Source organism: Sceloporus undulatus, chromosome 3 (assembly GCF_019175285.1).
Source record: "Sceloporus undulatus isolate JIND9_A2432 ecotype Alabama chromosome 3, SceUnd_v1.1, whole genome shotgun sequence".
NCBI lineage: Eukaryota > Metazoa > Chordata > Lepidosauria > Squamata > Phrynosomatidae > Sceloporus > Sceloporus undulatus.
The window spans coordinates 99860315-99881249 of NC_056524.1; the positions used below are offsets into that span (position 1 = coordinate 99860315).

The 20935-nt window shown below is 38.5% G+C and overlaps 1 protein-coding gene across 3 annotated transcripts in view; it reads right to left on the bottom strand.

The window, feature by feature from the left end:
* Window positions 1-20935, bottom strand: part of VWA3B (von Willebrand factor A domain containing 3B) — a 93179-nt gene that overhangs the window by 1653 nt on the left and 70591 nt on the right. For 2 of the 3 annotated variants that reach the window (XM_042460731.1, XM_042460730.1), the window contains exons 23-28: window positions 19471-19690; window positions 11491-11581; window positions 10583-10707; window positions 7260-7397; window positions 6526-6623; window positions 3632-3879 (exon numbers count right to left, since the gene is read on the bottom strand). In XM_042460731.1, coding sequence (XP_042316665.1) covers window positions 3632-3879; window positions 6526-6623; window positions 7260-7397; window positions 10583-10707; window positions 11491-11581; window positions 19471-19690 — 920 coding nt within the window. Of the gene's footprint in view, window positions 1-3631; window positions 3880-6525; window positions 6624-7259; window positions 7398-10582; window positions 10708-11365; window positions 11582-19470; window positions 19691-20935 lie in introns of those variants that run through there. The other variant, XM_042460732.1, reaches the window with a different exon arrangement.

The window sequence follows — 20935 nt, forward strand, 5'->3', positions numbered from 1 at the left end:
TACCAGAGCTCCATTAGCAAAAGTGAGGCTAGATGAGAAAAGTTATTAATGAAGAAGAACATACAAGGTAGGAAAGGCTGCAGCAGTTTGCTTTTGCTTAAACATTGGACTATGAATATGAAAACCAAGGTTCATATCCCCACTCAGACGTGGAAACCCACTGGGTAACCTTGGGCAAGTCACACTCTCCCAGCTTCTGAAGAGGGCAATGGCATACTGTACCTCCTCTGAAGAAATCTTGCCAAGAAAACCCAGTGATAGGGCAAGACCCTTGCTTTAGGGTCACCATAAGTTAGAACACTGGGAAGGGCAAGACTCTACCCCTCTTTTCCTTTCTGTTGCATTAATGGAATGCAAATCGCTTTCACATTTTGAATTCAGTTTGCAGCAATTGAAGTAAGCTAAGGGAGAAGGGGGAAAGTAGGAGGAGAATAGAGAAAAAACTGGGGCATTTTTAAAGTGGTTGAAAAAGTGGACAGGGGATTAATCACAACTGGCACGGCCAAACTGGGGCAGCTGGAGGATACACCAAGACCTGAATACAATTTCAAATAAGTTCTTGGGAGCCAAAATGTTTGAATATTTTAGATCAAAGGTCTTTACTGCAAAATATGTCTAGATTCAGGGAGATATTAGATGAGGCTCAGAAGAAAAGGAGGGCAGAGGAAAGTTAGGGGAAATGAATTCTATTAAGAACAGCTACACACACATACAGAACCAAAATATGTCAAAAAGCAATCATGCCAGTCGATGCACAATGGATTTTTTCTCCATCTTCTTTTATTCAAGTTATGTCTTACAATATGTAGAATACATACAATATACACTAATGGAAGACTCACAAGAAGAGTAACATCAACAAAAGTAAGCATAGTACAGCTATTCCAGAACTAACAAGAACAAGGAGAACAGTACAATATAAGGAAACAATTCTGATAAAAATCTTACTAGACATTACTCCTAGATGAAAATTGGCAAGTCATTCATGTAAGTTGAAACTGTCCACATTTAATCAGGAAGTTTACTTTAAGTAAGAGTCCATTGGTTGGTGGTTTCAGTCTTTTTCAGCACTTCTACAGAATATCGTAAGTGATAGTTTGTGAAGTGAAATTCTTTCATGGCCAGCATCCATAGTTGTTTTGTGGGGTTTATGGGCTATGTGGCCATGTTCTAAAAGAGTTTGTTTCTCACGTTTCACCAGCATCTGTGGCTGGCATCTTCAGAGAATGCTGGCATGGAACAACACAGAACAAAGTTTTCTAGAACATGGCCACATAGCCTGAAAAACCCATAAAAAGCTGTAAGTGATAGTGATTGCTTATCTTGACAAACAGTACTTTTGTTCAGTATGATAACTCTAGTTACCTCCTGAAAAAGTGAAAGATACACCTTTGCAACTACTAGGAACCAGATATGGAAAGATTATTTTATACAAAGACATGTTGTGGGAATGTGGGTGAAAAACTACAGGGCTATTTAGTTATTTAATCACTTTACCACTGAGTAATACAGATTATTACAAGGCAGATCATCCAGATAAGCATCATCTGTTCATTTTTTCTCTCTCTCTCTTGATCTGGTCTTTCTCTTATCTGTCACTGCCTAACAGACCTAATCTGTCCACGGTATCAAGTCTTTGGTTAGTAAACAAGTTCATTTCACAGAGAACATTATAAGGGTTTTAATATCTACATAGAATCAGTAGAGAAGTGAAGTCAGAGGTCCATAGTATTACAGCACTTCAACTTTTTGATTGGCATGGACAGTGATTCCTTCTACTTCCCTCAGCTATTTGTGTTCCATCTAAGTTTAGCTGTAGTCCCCACAGTGACTGGAAAGGGGTTGTTATTTCCACATTAATGATATATTTTTGTGAACAATCCCTGTTGTAATCCAAAGTATTTGGGTTCGCTAGATCTTGAATGGACTACGAAGACCCAATAACTTTACAAAAGTCCTGCTCCAAGTGGCAAGGCGAAGTGGTACAACAGATTTGTTGACACAGATCAACATTGCTGTAGCCTTTTTTAGTGCTTCCTGAGAATGAGGTCATGATAAGCAACTGTGCTTCAAAACCTACCACCAGAAATGGAACTTAGTTCCTCTTCCTACAAATTGGTTCACCCCAGTTCTAAAGCTACATACTACAGAAATCACTACAGATTTAAAGGCTTGCAGATTTTTCTAACATTTATCTTCCTGTGTAATGCAAGGGTGAGGAAGGTGTGGCCACCTGTGGACACAGGGCTGTTTTTAGGGCCCACAGAGGTAAAAAAAAATGGTATTTTTTTAAGAAAGGAGGTTTTGTCCCCAAATGACCTCTACGAGACTTTATGCCATGTTTGGTGGTGCCCTAAGTCATTTTAGGACCAGAAATGTCTTCTGTTCACTTGTGGTTTAGAAGGAAACCCTCTCCTTGATCTAAAATGGCCCTGGCAGCCCTAAAAGTATGGCTCCTAGAGGGCATTGGAGGGCATTTGGGGGCAAAAACAAATGGGAAGAGGGGTTTCCAGTGGGTGCATGATGGGAAGGTACAGCCCACTAGACTCCCACAGTTGCCCACACCTGCTTTATTATGTACACAAACCTTTGCAGCAATTAACTGAGAACAAGAAAATCAAGAAAAGCAACAGAAGTTATTTTCAAGGCAAGTAAAGGATATCAAAGGAAGCTGTTCCTGCTTGGGTACTTGCCAAAGTAAGCCATTGTCTGTAAAAAGCACTGTATGAGGGGTGTTGAGGGGTTCTGGATGTTGTTGTCCAAAATAATAACTTTCTGAAATTCAGGTTCAAACCCATATGACATGTGAGATCATAGACTGAGGTATTTTGTCTCTTGTATCTTCAGAAGGGCAGGGGTGATATAGATAAGGAAAATGGCAAAGATCAAGGACTGAAAATGTACACACTTTTCTAGAGCTATTCCTCCAGTTAAATCACCTTCTTATGACTGATTTTGAAAAATAAAATGTTTAGAAATCCAACCCAGAAGATCATAAATTACTAGGGAAGGACTTGAAAGAGTTCAAGATTAATTACATGGCTTAATGAAAATGAATGGAACAGAAAAAGCATATGCCCCCATTTTTTAAAAAATGTAACTGGATGTGTGTGTGTGTGTGAGAGAGAGAGAGATAGAGAGAGAGAGAGAGAGAGAGAGAGAGAGAGAGAGAGAGAGAGAGAGCGCTAGCTAGCTTTGGGCTTGTGCAACAGTGTATCTGAAGAAATGACATAGTCCTGGGGCTTTCTCACACTACACCACTACACATTACATAATTATAACACTTTAACATTAAATGTGAAAATGTGGATTCTACTTTAACCGGATTCCACTTTAACAACTTACAGAATCCTGGGATTTGTAGTTTAGGGAGGGGTATTTAGAACCATCAGCCAGAAAGTTCTAGTGCCTCACAAAACTACAACCACTAGACTTGCCATGGGCAGTTAAAGTAGAATAGGTAGCTTTAGAACTATGTGGTGTAACAGGATCCCTGAATAAGTACTAGATGGGCAGAGCAATAGGAAATGCTGATTAAGTGATCAACTGACCTTAGGGAGGCATCCTTCCATCTGAGATAAATCTCATTTTATAACCTCACTGAACTCTTTCTCAAGCTTACTTATTATACCTGAACTTTCATCTTTGGCAGGAGGAGGTGGTGATGAACTATGTTCTCTCCGCTTCATTGTCCTACTAGGAACAAACAACATCTCATCAGAGTCAGATGAGGCCCATGCTTTGAGGCATTCGTTCTTGACTGTAGCTCTTCCTTTTCTGTTCCTCTTCTTATAATCCCCTCCTACTGCAATTGTTTTCTTCGTTCTCTCTTCAGATGAGATTGGTCTGTGGAAATGCTTCACAACCCTTATGTTTGGTCTAGAATTAAAAGTAGAAGCATAACTGAGTTCAGGAAGATGTGATGCATCTACTACTTCAGAAACTTTTTTTTCATTCATAAAATGACAAATAGGAGGCATGTGATAATCACAAACTTCTTGTTGTTGTTTGCCTTCAAGTCATTTCCAAATTATGATGACCCTAAGCCAGCCCTATCACGTAGTTTTCCTGACAAAATTTGTTCAGAGAGGATTTGACTTTGCCTCTGAAGCTAAAAAAGTATGGTTTTCCCAAGTAGGTTTCCATGGCTGAGAAGGGATTCGAACCCTGGTCTCCAGAATCATAATCCAACATTCAAACCACTACACAACACTGGTTCTCTTGCTTGTAATATCTTTGCTGTCCTCATTTCCCACTCACATTTTCTTCCTCCATTACACACAATCCACATACATACTATTAATATAATAAATTAATACTGTACTATTAATATAACTCATGGCTCCATTCACACATAGTCTATGAGTTCTCTATACAGTACTGCCACCTCATCTGTATATCTCCTCCTACCATCACTACAGGTTGATAAACATATAACAGGTAGGATCAAGATGCTTTTAACTAGCTTTTCTAGCTTTTCTGACTCCAAGTGAGAGCCCTGTTTACAAAGACAACTGTAATTCGGGTTTATATCTATCAGCTCAAAGTGTTGCACAGTCTCTTGCCAATATTTCAAGAAGCTTGCTAACACAAGGTGTAGCATAATGACTTCCACTCATGCTTGTAACAAAGGACCAAAGAATAGTACCGCTTCCAGAATCTTTTCCATTGATGCATCTCTGGATCCAACCTTTTACATGTTTGTTTGTTTAATGTATATCCTGCCTTTCATCAAACAAGGAGCCCAAGGTGGATTGTAACATGGTTAAAACAAGATACAAATAAAGATCTGATGCCTGATGCTACAAAAGTTTTTTAAAACAATTAAATCAGCTATCATATAACACCCATAATTTAAAACAGCATAAAGTCATTGTAAAAGCATAACAATGAAACTAAAATGCAGGGCATAACCTCTATTAAAAGCACCTTTTTATGACCTGTTCATCATCAGATGCCTGTTTAAATAAAAAAAGGTCTTTACCTGCCAGTGGAAGGAGGTAGGGTCAGGGGTAGATCAGTCTTTCATGTAAAGGAATTCTACACCCTGGGAGCAACTACTGAGAAGGTCCTTCCCAAGCCATCACTGGACAGACCTGTGAGGACAAGGGGACTGGAACAAAGCCCTACCCCAGGGAACTGAGGACTTGGATAGGCTCATACAGGGAAGCCCATATATACAGATTTAGTATCCCTTATCCAAAATGCTTGGGACTAGAAATGTTTGGGAATACAAGTAGCATAGTACATACTTGTACTGTATTAGAGAGGCTGGAGAGAGATGTAAGGATCTGTGAAATGGCGGAAATCCAAGTATAGAGCTTGCCATGAATCACGTCTCCCACCACTTCACAGATCCTCATGTCCCTTTCCAGATGCTTCTCTCTTCAGCCCCGCATCTCTCATGTCTCTCCCCAACCTCGCAAACATAGTAGGTACTATGCTACTTGTATTCCAAAATCCAAATCCACAATATTCCAAAACTGAAACCACAAAGCATCATGTCAGCATTCAAAAAGTATCTAAATTTTGATATTCAGATTACCAGATAAGGGATACTCAGCCTGTATTTTCATAAATATGTATCAAATAGTGCATACATACACACACACACACACACACACACACACACACACACACCTTGCATAATTTGACAGGCATTGATGAGAATGGATCTGATACCTCATTCATATTTCTATGACCACACTAAGTTTACAGTTTCAATATGGATGGGCCACATTGTGATATAGTTGGGTCACACTGCAATCCTGCATGCTTGTCTTCACAGTTAAGGGGCAAATCAGGGGTAATTGTGTAAATAGAAATTAATATATGTGGAAAAAATCTGAATACCAACTAAGACTATTGAGACTTCTGTTTGCAATGCGAATACCAACAGATGCTTGCTTCCTAATGTGAATACAGTCAGCCCTATGTATCCACATATTCAACTATCCACAGCTTGTAAGTATTTTTAAAAAATATTTTTAAAGAAATATACAATTGGCTCTCTGTATCCACAGATCTGAACATCCATGACTTGTAAATATTTTTTTAAAATATAAATTCCAAAAAGTGAATCTTGATTTTGCCATTTTATATAAAGGACACCATTTTACTATGCTGTTATATTTAATGGGACTTGCGTATCCACGGATTTTGATATCCCCAGGTGGTCCTGGAACCAAACCCCAGTGAATATCAAGACCCTACTGTATATAAATTCCAAAAAGCAAACCTTGACTTTGCCATTTTATGAAAGGGACACCATTTTACTTACATTGTATTTAATGGGACTGGAGCTTCCATTGATTTTGGTATCCATTGGGGGTCCTAGAACCAAACCTCAGTGGATATGATAGGCTTACTATACCATTGGGAGTAAGGGAAGGGGTCACTTATATCCGGGGAAGAATTCTAAAATCATTATTTCTGCTGGTCACACACTGCTATTACCCTAATTGATTTCATTTAGGAATATACCTATGCCAACATTAATAAAAACAAAAATTCTGTTATACCCACATGAGGTAATCCATCATCCGGGTCATGTTTATGTAGCAGCAGGAGCAGGTATATCTTCTATAACTGATTTTAATAAGCCCATTTCGTACACAGTGTTCCTGAAATAGCAAGATTGCTATTTAAAACTCAGTGACTGCCAAACTAATTACTCAAAGAAAAGAAACATATATACAGAAAGAGAAAGATGCAAGTTTATTAAGTGATTTTTAAAAAGTGGCACAGTGGATAAAAAGTATAATTTACTAGAATAGCGGAAGTTATTGGAAAATGGTTTGTGTTCAGAGAAAAGTGGGTGGCTATGGTTTTTGTAGGATGAAGTTTGAAGTCAGTGAGAAGAACAAAATAATGAAGTAGGGCTGAAAATATTTGTTGAGAATATGGATTAAATATAAGAACTAGGTTTTGTTCTAAAATACCATTGTGGGTTTCACCTCATGAAGGCTTTCGTGTAAGAGAAAAGAAAATTAAAGATAAATGGATTATATATTGAGACATTTTGAAATAAGAAAATGGTCAACAGTCATTTTTTTCCCTATCAGCTGGAGTTGACCAGAAGAGAAACATATTAGCTTAGCTTTTTGTTTCCAATGAGTTACTTTTTTATCTACTGCTCCCAGAATTCCCCCGATAATATCATCATATGACGGATTGTAGGAGCAATCCAAAATAACTTTGGTGTCAAAAGCAGAGCACATGGCCATATCACTGGTTAAATGCCCTGCCTAGCTACCTACCTTTCTCTTGTTGTATTTCAAAACTGTATAGAGTTTATCATCTGCCGCAGTTTTTTGGGGTGTTGCTATAACAACACCAGGTACATAATACTCTTCTCCCAAAGTTTTCCTAATTCTGACAAATACATAGTCTCCAACCTGTAGAAAAACAGGCAAGAGTTGGTTTGTGCATATCCATTTTAAACAGGACTGTCCCAAGGTCTTATAATCTTAATACTATGAGAGATGACAATGTAATTTAACTGTGTGAGCTTTACACACGCATTCAGCACATTTCAAAATTCATATTAGCATTTCATCTTTATTCTGTTATCTTAGAAGCAGAAACAGACTGAGACATTTTGCTGTCCAAGTCATATATATTAATACCACTCTCCCCTCTCTCCTAGTTCAATGCTAAACTGGAAATAGGGCAGAAGCTGAGAAAAATATACAAGTAAGGATTGGTAGAAGATGGTAGATGAAAGGCATAAACTGGAATAAAATAGCACACAAATATTGTTGGACTTCAAGGCCCCTCTGCTATCTATTTAGTCACCAACATTTAGAACCAAATGAGATGATATCTAAAATGTGTGAAGCAACTTAATGTACTCATTTCTTTCAATAGTTGCTGCAAGAGGGTGGAAAGGTTAGACCAGATTTGGTACTGCAGCATGCGAGCAGTGGCACTATCCCTATCCCTCCATGCTGTGGTTCCAGTGAAATGCCCCCACCCCAGCTATTATTAGCCATCATCTTATTCGCCATAAGAAGGAAGCTGATATCAACGGTAGCTTCCCTCCTGGGGCCAATAAGACTGTGGAAAAATGTTTGATTGAGAGTGAAATGCATACATATGAGAGCTGAGAGAGTTGAATCATGGTCCAGAACTTGTTAAGTCCCTCTTCCATGGATGCTATTCACGTTAAAACAAGAGCATGTCTACATGGACCAAACAAAAGGGTTTCTCCCCACCCACATGGTGACCTGTTTCTACAATGCAGGGACAAATCCCCGATTCAAGGGTGAACTGTTTTCACAACATGAGGGAAGTTCCACACCAATTCTAGCCCATCCTTCTCTTAAACCAGATTAAAATAATTCACCTTTTGCTCCAGATTTTGCTGATGGAACGAATCTGAGGTCACAAAGAGGTGCCCAGCCATGTGGTCAACTCTGAGTGCCTTGTTGTGACCTCAGAGGAACGGACTTGTGCCAGCAGTGGTGGTGGCATTGGGCATCACAGCAGGGGCAAATGTGTAGATAGCTGCCTGGTGTCACTATGGAGTCTAGAGGTAATGAGGAATACAGGGCAGCTCCAGAGCCAGAGTACTCTGGGAGTAGTCTGGATGGTGCAGATGAGCCCTGAGTCAGATTTGTGAATTGCAGTCAAAGATTGGCAATGTGCTGCACACCTGATCTGTGGACCTGTGGTCTTTCTCTGCATATACAGAAATAATGAGGAATGCTTCTTTCAGGACAGATAGCAGAGTTTCACTTGTATATATTGATCCCAGCCCCTCTCTTCTTTATTACTTCAAAAGGACTCTCAGAAAATATTTAATCTTACAAGATGTATATGTCTTGTGAAAGCTATTTTAGACTATTACTTCCAGAATCCTGCCATGGCCATTCTCGTGGGGCATTCTGGGACTGTAGACAATGTTATTTTATTATTATTTAAAATATTTATACCCCACCAAAAGGCAATCAGAGCAACTTACATTTTTTAAATTAGACAGTTCCCGGCCCTCAGGCTTACAATCTAGGAAAGACATGACACAAAAAGAGAAGAGAATAGCAGTGGGGAAAGAGAAAAGTCCAGCAGATCTTCTCTCCCTCTGATGCCTGGACCACAGCAGATGGACTGGTGGGAGGGATGGGCAGGCCAATTCCAGGCCTAGCCTGAAAAAGAAGAAGGGCCCTCCCTCCAGTCCATCTGCTGTGGTCCAGGCATCAGAGGAAGAGAAGATCTGCTGGACTTTTCCCCTTCTCCGCTGCCATTCCCTTCTCCTTTTGTGTCATGTCTTTCTTAGATTGTAAGCCTGAGGACAGGGAACTGTCCAATTTAAAAAATGTAAGTCGCTCTGATAGCCTTTTGTCTGAAGAACGGGGTATAAATACTTTAATAATAAAATAATATTGTGAATAGAGGGAGGGCCCTTCTTCTTTTTCAGGCAAGGCCTGGAGTTACCCTGCCCATCTGTCCCTCTGGATGATGATGGAAGGTATTCCATCCAAGCTGTGGCTAAACCTTACAGTTGGACTCCCAAGGAACTATATCTATTTACTTTCAACATTATATAAGGCACCAAATACCTTTGTGCCAACATTGGCAAGATAAATGAGCTTGCTATGGTCCCCTGGCACCCATATAAACCATGAAAATTGGATGTACAATACACCTCCCATTTTTGTGAGGGATATATTCCTGGACTTACCATGGAAATAGGAAACTATGGATGATAGCAAACCCTATTGAAATTGATGACTTCCAGAGGAAGCATACCATGGAATTGTTCCTGGGAACCTGGAAAATGCCCAGAGAGAAAACTTCTGTAGAAATCTCTAGGTCTTCCAGTGTGACTTTGTGGTCAACCTCTGGTGGAAGTCAAAGGCTTTCATAGCTGATGTCCATAGTTTTCTGTGGGTTTTCTAGGCTATGTGGCCACATTCTGGAAAAATTTATCCCTGACATTCCACCTGCACCTGTGGCTCTGCATTCAGGATTCTTTTAAGGACTTTTTAATGCTTTTTCAATGCTTGAGAAACATGTTTTTCAACCATTAAAAAAAATATTTTAAAATATCCTTACCATCCCTATACATTACTAATTTCTAAGAAACAGTCACATTATCCTATTTCAGCATAAAAAGAAGGGCAAAAGGAAAGGAGTACTGCTAAAACTGATTTATTTTAATATTCAAAAAGATAGACATGTTAGTCTGTTTTGGCATAAAAAGACATAAAGGAATCTGGTAGACTCTATGAGACTAACTGGAAAGGAAAAATTTCTAGCATAAATTTTCCTGATAAAAATTTCTTTTTCCCAGATAATTTCAAAGCTATTACCGGCCTCCTTCATGCACTTTTGTGATTTGTTTTAGCAAGAGCATTTATGGAATTACAATCCATTTCCTGAAACAATACAGTACAGTATTCAAGCCACAGTTACATAGTTGCAAGAATCAGAGTGGAATAGGAGACAGCAAAAGACAATTGTTAACATTGGTCATAAACCTTTAAAGAGTGGTTTAGCATTACAAATTTTTAGATAAACACCCTGCAGATACAACTTAAACTTAATGGGAACATGCCTTAAGAAACAGTAAACTACCTACCTGTAAGTAAGGACAAGGCATTGCACCACCCACAGGCATAATGAACTTCAGTGGTACAATTTCAGTGTGCCCATGAGCAAAATCAACAAGTGCATAAAAAGGAGTGATACTTCTTATTACTGTCCCTAAAACAAAGACAAGCAAGGAAGGGATAATTCCATAAGTCATATATTATCTGCTATATTTTAGTTTATGAAAGAAATCTACATATTCTTTAACCTATAAATCTTAGGGTAGGTCAGGTATAGTATATTTTATGCATTTGTTATTGTTGCATGCCTTTACGCTGTTTCTGATTTATGGTGACCCTAACGCAAACTTATCATAGTGATTTCTTGGCAAGATTTGTTCATTTTAAAATGTACTGCACATTTTTACACTACAATTGGGGAACAAGAGAGTGGTGGAAATGTATACTATCTTTGTTCCTCTCAGATATTTTTATTTCTTCTAATACCAATTTAAGAAAGGAGTTTTAGAACCTAACTATAGCAATGGAGTGTTTTCCCACTAGAAAAGAGGGGTAAATATGAACCTGAGAGTCTGAAAGATTGAACTGTTTTTGCAGGGGGGGGGGGGCAGGGAGCCCTTTCACAATGTGCTAACAAGAATAAGATTTGGAATCCAAAGGAAAGCTTCTGGTAATTCCATCTTTAAAAGCAAGATTTCTGCAATCTGCACAGTTTCCAAGCCTCACATGAAGCACAACATCAATATATACTGTATATAAAAGCTCTGCAGTGCTCAATTAATTTTAATATTGGTAACACGGTGCTGGCATACCTCTTATTCTGCACACTTTACTGGCACAACTCAGATCTTCAGATTGGCTGTTCTGAAGCACTGCTCCATTTCAGCTGGAATTATGGACAAAATTAATTCTTGTTTGCTGTGCTGGGAATACTTACCTGGATAGTAAAATCCTGTGCTTTCTGATCTTGCAATGACTTTTCGGTGTTTGAGAGCATCGATCATTTTTCCTTTCTGTTGTTTCCTTGCCTGTAGGTTTGATATAAATTTCTGAATTATACACATGATTTTTCAACTCATTAATGTGATGTCCATCATAAATAGATAATGGCCTAAATCTTGTTACTCCTGACTAGAGCAGTGCCATGAGTCAAATGAACTTGTTCATATGTCACATACCCTCCATATCATGGATGAAAATCAGGACAACAGTGACTATCAACATCAGAATATGTTCAAGAAGCCAAAATGTACTAATGAAAAAGAACAGACAAACTAGAACAGGCCACAGCAGTATGTTTTTGCCTGAGATGGTAAGATTCCATGACCACTGCCCCCGCTGAGTTAGCTGAGTACAAACTACTTTTGCATTCTGAACTGTTCGCAGCAATGGAAGCAAACCTAGGACAAAGGGCAGAAATGGAAGAAAGAAACTGAGACATTTTAAAAGCAGCTGAAAAAGTGGAACAGATAATTAATCAGTACTGTCCCTGCCAAATTGGGACAGATGAAAGATACAGTGTTCACGAAACACTCAGCAATTGATACAATGGATCTACTCTAGTTGGGATTAACTAATAGCCAGTAGCAACAAAATACACTCGGCCAATATGCATGAAACCAAACATTTTCAGTTTAGGTGCTCCAGTCCTGGCACATTTGGTGGGATAGTAACAATTTTCAACATTCAGAAGGAATTATTCTGAAGAGTTCCTCTCATGTCAGCTCTGGGATTCTAGCTCAGTGGTAGTATGCATCAGTTCTATGCAGGACACACCAGGTCCAGGTACAATCCTCTGCCCACTTAAGCAAGCTTCATTGAATACAATGGAACTTTAATTGAAATAGAGATGTATAAGTTTGCATCGTGATATACCCAGCATTTCTAATAACAAATACCTTAGGTTACAGGGAACTGAGAGCTTGGGAAGAATCTCTGTTGGAGGTTCCAAAGAGAAAAGTTTGCAAGTTACTTTTTTGGTCTCTTGGGAAATTATGGAAAGCAAAGCTCACAAAAAATAACTTTTCTCAGTTTTGTCAAAGGGATGTCTGCCATCAAACAAACTAGACAATTTGGCTAGATGACAGCAATTTTTGTATATTCTGAAAATCCCAAGTTTATTTTATAGAAATAAAAATAATTGAAATAATGTTTGGTTTCTATAATGATGTGGTATGAAGGTACAAACTGCATCAGACCATAGAGAACAGCTATCTCAGGAGAATTACAATGCATAATTAGGAATAGCTAGGTCTATGTTCTGTGGAGAGAAACAAAAAATCTTCTGAATCCCTTTTAAAGCTCTTGCTCTGTATCTTTAATGGCTCAACAACTCATGCAGCCTTCTTGTCAGAACTGCTTCCTCATCACTGAAATAATATATGTAAAGTGCACTGACCACTTGAAAATATGCTATATAAATGCTAAGTATTCTTTTGTCTTTATGGTTTTAGCTCCCAGTTTTTTGCAATCATGAGAATACTTAATTTTCTAGATAACTGAAATGAACTGATATTAGACAATTTAACTGGTGTAAAATATGAACTCTTCCTTTCACTGAATATAGTTCATACCAAAATCAGCAATGGCCCTACACATTTCTGCCTTCCAGAAGGAATACTTCAAACTTCCAATTCTATGTGGGGATCTGCCACCTGCACAAACAACAGCAGTAATTCTACTTTGTCAATGGAGGATTCAGTAATGCTATTCTTAATCATCTGTAACAACTGATGCTATTTTACCATCTGGTTTAAATCCATAATCCATTAACATAGCCATCCTTTAAATATTACTGTTTCTCTGTAAGTGGTAATAAACAATTGTTGATTTTTAAATCAGGCTTTTAATAAGTTTTAATTGCAGGAAAATAACAGTTTGCTTCTTTCAAAACTTAAAAAAACAAACGCATACTATATGCCAGAGGAAAGATGCCACATGTATATTCATTTGGACGCATGACATTACAAAGACAAACACCTGGCAATGATTTCAGAAACATTTTATTTCTTCACAGAGCTCAGAGCTGTTCTGAATGCTGCCCTGCCTTTCTGCCACTCGCTCTTAAAGCTTTACAGTTGCAGATTAGCAATTACTGAAGATGGTGCTCTGATTAGGCTGCTAAAGCAGGTTGTCTCAGGATAAGTGGCTGCCTAGTGTTAATCACATCATGGGCCACAGCATATGTTGGTATGTCAGGAGGGAGGACTCGACAGAGTGAGAAGGTAAATACTAAATATTTCTGCAACAGAACAAACCACACATCAGTACAAACTGATGTCAAAGGAAGATTATGATTATTATCAGATGTCTTATTTGTTTAATATGTTCAAATAAAAACTATGCATTATATTTTAACAGATGCTCCAGACATTTGATAGAATTGTTCTCTGTCTGGTCATATATTTTCCCATGCACTTCATAGCAAATATCCTGGGAGAGGTGTATTAATATTACTTTCTTTTCTTTTTTAAAATTTTATTTACATATATACATACACACAACGTTATCACCCACCCTTACATACAAACCAAAAACAAAAAACAACTGTGAAATACAGTACTAGACAAACAATAAATATCAAACATATATATGGTAGTGCACAAGCTGGTAACTTCAAGGCTCAACTTTTGCAATATGCTGTATATTGGGCTACCTCTGTACCAAGTTTGGAAACTTCAGTTAGTTCAAAATACAGCAGTCAGATTGATTACCGGGACATCCAGGAATGATCATATTACACCAATATTAAACTCACCCGACTGGCTGCCAATTAGCTTCTGGGTAATGTGCAAAGTGTTGATTAATGCTTTTAAAGCCCTACATGGTTTGGGTCCAGATTACCTATAGGATTGCCTCCTCTTGTATAATTCACCCCATACATTTATTCCAGTCAGCCAACTCTAAGTTGGTAACTGCCAGCCAGATGACTTTTTCTTCAGCCACCCCTAGACTGCAGAATGACCTGCCAGCAGAGATTTGACAGCTAAATACGCTGTCCAAATTTAAAACAGCATTGAAGACCAGTCTCTTCCAGCAGGCCTATCCAGATGATTTTTAAATTATGAATGGAGATGATGAATTTTAAATGTGGATTGTTTAAAATAGGTATGTCTTATTTGTCCTTTTTAACTGTTGCATGTTTTAATCAATGTGTTTTAAATATTGATTTGTTGTTGTACCTCACCTTGATCCATGGGGAAAGGTGAATAAGAAATTATAGTTGTTGTTGTTATATTATTATTATTATTATTATTATTATTATTATTAGGGATTGTCCATATGTTACTTGATTGCAACTCTCAGCACCTAATCATCAATGATCACGGAAACTGTAATATATTTGTCCACATTTGCTCATTCCATTTCTAGATACTTGAGTTGAAAAACTGGAGAACTGGAAGGAACTGTCAGAGAAGCGTACTGCCTCTGGGTAAAATCCTCACTGTCTAAAACAGAAATGGACCAAATATGGCCCACCATGCTGTTTCTGTGACCACAGGACTCCTCTTAGACCCATCAATGCACTTCTACCCCAAAATGGCTCCACATGAACACTATCTGTTCTGGGAAGGTTTGTGAGCAGCAATTTTACACTGAAACAAGGCACTGAGCATTTTCTGCATCGTGTTTTTCCCCCATCCACCCCCAATCCCACAACAAAATCATCAGTTGACAGTTTGTCACTTTCTGTCATCCTCCACTTTTTAAATCTGCTTTTCTGGAACTCGTACAGCAGGCCACAGCAGGGGGGGGATGAAGAATTGGACCCAGACCTCCAAAACATGCCCACCTCAGTTTGAAACATTGCAAAGACAGGTAAGGAATATGTAAAGAAAATGGAAGGATTGGCAGAGCAGATTCAGTTGACCTGGGATGAAATGGCACACACCCAAAAAGGTCAGAGGAAGTGGAACTATGCAATAAACAAGAATACATCAGTATCTTTTCTTATACCAAGGTGGCTTCTTATGTTAAATGCAGTGGGGCACTCAGCCACCTGTGATAAGTGGTTAAACCCACAAAGAGAAGGCTATAGGATGTTATTGAGGAAGACTTCAGAGTTAATAGAGAATGTACTCGACAAATTATAATCCTGTTTCTCTCCAAGCGCAGTGCTCAAGGCAGTTTAAAATGTAGATTAAAACAGCACTCAGCTAAAAACCAATCAATAATATCCAAGAACAATGTTAAAAACAATTAAACATCGTATGAAAAACAGCACTGGTTTAAAAATAGTTTAAAATAATTTAAAACCTAAGAAATGAGATGGAAAGTACAGCATTCCCCCTAACCATCAAAGATCTTTCTGTAGCAACCAGTTAATGCTCAAAAGCTTATCTAAATAAAAAGGTACTTATCTGTACATGAAAGGAGAGCAAATGGATGGGGAAGAATCTAGGCTCCTGTGGAGGGACTTCCACAGCCTGGGAATAGCCACCAAGAAGGTCTCTCCCATTAAACATGGTGGTGAAGATGATGGGACTCAGAGAGAGATTTTCCCTAAAGATCTCAAAACCTCGGCAGTCTGATATAGGATGATACTGTATTGTCTTTCAGAAAATCTGTATCCAAGCTGTAGAGGGCTTTATAGATCATGATCAGTGCTTGAATTGTGATGGCCCTTCAGTTCAAAGTCTCCAAGGTCCATCAGTCTGATGCTACTGATTTATAAATCCTATACCAACTTTTGAACAAGCTGGTGTGCTCCAAATGTGTCCTTCCATCATTCCCACACCAACTTTAGTTGAATATGCTAGTTTGGGATGATGTTGATTTTAGTCCAACATACTTGGAAAGGGAACAAGATTGGGAACAATGTCCTATATCCTTTTAACCTGTAGGTTTGCTAAAAGAATCCCTAAAGCATATTGCCTTTTAAGCACGTTGGTCATTTCTGTGCAATGCATTTAAAAATAAAGTACTATACACATTTACATAGGAATACATTTTGCTGAACCGTGGAACTTCCAGGGATATGGCTACAGGACAGGGTAGATTTTTAAAGTCATCCCCATTTAAATGTAATCATTGTTTCAAAACATTAGCAAAGATAAGAGCTTTTAATTTTTTTTTACAATCTGAAGAAATGCCCACTTGGAAACCTCCCCACAGTTTGGCATTTTCTCCCCCCCCCCCACCCTTCTCCCTTTATTTTATGTGTCTAAGGCCTCCTCTTTTCTCTTAAAAGCAGCTTTATTAGCATTTTAATAACACTCTTCTCAATAATTTCTTTGTTTCTCCTACTGAATGGTTGGTTTAGCATAATCCTTCTAGGCAAACGTTTTCATTTATTAACTGTCCATTTCAATTACAGATTACTTCAGTCAATCAAAGCAAATGCCATCACTTCCTCTCCAAGTAAAAGATGCCCAATTCCTTCAATTGCATGGTATTTAACCAATATAGCAGCTAATTTTAAATTCCATGCTGAGTTAAGTTCAAACCATGATGTTAAAGATTACTCTTCTTATTTTTTTTTTTACACACAAGTAATCCCATAGTTCTGAGGGGACCCCAGAGAGGTGTAGTGGTTTGAAGACTGGACTTTGAGTCTGGAAACCAGTCTTCAAATCCAAGTTCAGCCATGGAAATCCACTGGATGATGTCGGAAAAATCACACTCTCAGCCTTAGAGGAAAGGCAAAGGCAAACCTTCTCTGAACAAATCTTTCCAAGAAAACCCAGTCATAGGTTTCCCTTAGGGTTGCCATATGTCAGAAATGACTTTAAGGTACACAACAACAAGCCTGTGCAGTTCCCTATTTGGATGATTGGGACAGAAAGAATAAATTTAAATCTTCCTCTACTTCCTAACTAGTTTTTATTTAAAATGGGTTGGGGGGGGGTTAAAGTTACCAATGGAGTTTGTCACTCCCTCTACTTCTGTAAGCCTCTTGTATCAAAGAAGATGAATTTCTGTATAAAAACGGAGCAGGGGTTAAAGAAGATTTTCACATGACATCGCTACATCGTTCCTTTATCATCCCAAAGTGTAGTGGCATCGTCATAACAGATAGACGATTCCAAAAGATTTTCACATGAGGCTGTTAGTGTTCTTAAAACGTTGATATATCAGAATTCAGCAATTCAACTGTTTTGAAATCGTTTTGTAATCATTTATTGCTGAATTCTGATATATCAACGTTAAAGAACACTAACAGCCTCATGTGAAAATCTTTTGGAATCGTTATCTGTTATGACGATGCCACTACACTTTGGGACGTTAAAGGAATGATGTAACGATGTTGTGTCAAAATTTTCATAGTTACTTCACTTGCACTACAGGACAATTCTGCTCGTGCTTAGTCAGGTGTTTAAAAAAGAGAAAGCAATCTTCAGCTGCATGAGATTTGATCCCACAAATGTATTCAAATTTACATCTTTGAAAAGTTTAGAGGTGTCAGAAGGTGCAGATTGGCCAGCCGATGAATTCTTATTTCATCAAAAATTATAGAAACATACATTTGCTGGCACCTGACAGAATGAGCCCATGTAGGAATAACTCATTAAGCCAAAATGTCATGATTCATTAATTAAACAAATTAAAATCCCACTCATCCCTTCACCCCATAAAACATGAAGATGCTTTATATGCCCTATCATTGGTCCATCTTATTCTATATGCTCTTCATTGACTAGCAGTGACCTCCAGAAAGGTGTCTTTCCCAGTCAAATTAGGAGATACCAGGAGGCTTCTGTATATAAAGTGTGTGCTTTATAAGAGGTTAGAAAAGTTTTTGTTGTTTTTGTTTTTTGACTACAGTTTCCAGAATTCGTCTGCCACCATGGGATCTAGAGTGGGCAACTATGGTGGGAAAGGATTTAAGGCCCAATTTTTCACTCTCAAAACCTGCTCCAGGCCACTTCCCCACACATCCTGAAGCACACCAAGGTTTCTGAATATTTGCATGCAATCAGGGGCTTTGGATGAGATTTCTGGGTTATTTTTGCCTGAGAATTGCATTGATTTTTAAAAAGGCTTTTTTCAGGGGCCACAAAAAATGGGCTCCAGGTATATGCGGCCAGTCTAGTCAGTGGTGATGCTGGAAAGGGGATTCTGGTACAATTCAGAAAAGTAATTTTTTTCCAAATCCTGTGTTCTACCACTGACCTATGTGCAATGAGTAGCTTATGTACATTGTAGTTTTTGTTGTTCCCATTTTTTGGCTATTCCTTCATAGGGAATGCTGTAATAAGGCATTCTTATCATAGGTACTATTCACATCAACAAGTCTCCTTTTCCAGTGACACCTTTCCATGCCACAAGCCATGGCTGAATTTCTTTTAGTAGCAATGTTCATTCTGCCCTTGATACTGTGACAATTCATCTAACAGCAACAAGGCAGCAAAAATATCATGTAGGGTTGATGAATAGTGCCTCCCTGCTTATTGCAACAAGTACAATTCCATGCAGGGAAGAACAACAAAGGAAGAAGCACAGCAGCTAGAGTTCTATAGAATAGCCTAAAATCAGTCCCAATCAGAACAGAGCCGCTCAGCCTGTGACTGAATGGAAATCAACACTGCTGTAAATTCTCTTGTTTCAATAATGCTATTACAATTGGATTTAGGTCAAAAATTGTTACAAATACAATACAGCGTGCCTGCGCTGTACGCAGGCTCACCATATGCAGACTTGACTTCACCGAGATGGTGAGTCCTAATATAGTGAATGGGGTGTACGCCCGTGGCACGCACTGCGCACCACAGCAGCACACCCCACTCAAATGAATGGGGCTTAATCATTGGAAGAATTTGCTTTACGCGGGGTTTGGAACAGATCCCAGTGTAAGGTGAGGGTGCATTGTATAGGTCACACTTCCTTTGCATCTTCAATGCTTATGTGTTGGTGTAGTGAGTCACTTTGCATATGTCTTATTTTTAAAAGGCAGGAGTTAGCCACAAACACCATCTACCTCTTTAGGTGGACAGATCCGAAGTGGGCCAATTCTCTGAGGCTCCTCTTTTGAAGCTTCTTGAAGTTCAGTGGCCTGATGTATATATGTTAATCCTGTCAAAATCTCATCTTCCAACAACATCACATCTTCATAGGCAATGGGCCAACCTGCATTTGCTAAGGCTTCTAGCAAAGATTCTTTACGATCCACGTATGACACTGGCTCATCCTGTTCAAACCTAAAAACAAAAATACATGAATGCTGACTTTAAAGTCATGTGTGTGTGCCCTGCAGTTGTCTTGATCAATCATCACTAAAGTGTAGTGTAGTAAAAGTCATCTGTATTTCTGAAGTGTAGAAATGCAATGAGTAGTCTCATAAAGATAATTCTGTGGTAGAGAGGTATTGCATGTTGTAGTAGAAACTGGTTCACTACCTTTTCTTTTCAGCAGAAGCTCAGTATCTTTAAAAATCTGGTCTAGCATGTGCAGGTTTCTTCAGTTGGAAAAACCCTAGCTGATATGCAGCTATTAAAAGCACTGTGCTTCTGTGATGAAAATATGATGACAAAGTTTTTATCACACAATTATTATTTATTTATTTATTTATTTATTTATATACCGCCTTTCCAAAAAGACCATAGCATCTTTAAACCAGATTAGACAAACACATGGGGGTCACTAAATGTAGCCACAGTGGATAAGTAACACTGTTTCTGATCATGTCTGTTACTGTCAGCCAACAAGAATGAAAGATTATCTCATGAAAACAGATATTTTAAGGACCAGACCTTGGGAAAAGCTTTTTTTTTACTTTGGACTCCCAGAACCTCCCATCTAGCATGGTCTAGGACACAAGTCTGACAGATAAGTGTAGAGTTCATAAATTCCTAATTTGATACTGTGGCCATGGAGGGAACTATTTCCTTTCAGCCAAAAATAATACCTATTGAATAAAAATCCATACATATCTTTCTAGATGAACCCTAACCTCTTCACTATTCCACCTCCAGCTGTAGAAGCAAAATAATTGCTTGGGTCCACTAGAATTTTTGGGTGGAACCCAGTAAGAATAGTGGCATTTTTATCAATCAGCACATGCAATGTTTTGCGATGTCTTGTACTTATGAAAACCATTGTCATTGGCTGAAATACAATAGCTAAAGCTTTCATGTCAGGGGAAGGTGACCTATCTGTTACTGATTCTTCAGGCTTGTGCACAGCATCATTCAGATCATTCTAGAGACTACACACCCAACAACCAAACTGCACAAACCCCCAACTTTCCAATCTGCACAGATGGAAAGCCTTATGTATGAAGCGTAAACGCTATGAACAAGAGCCTCACATTACCCACAAACAGAGATTGCTAAAATCATTAAAGACACACAAAAATCTAAAATTAGAATGCTTAATACTGAAGAGATGCTTCTAGAGAAGGGAAGCTCTAGTGACTCTCATTCTTTCCATAGTTTTGACAGGGG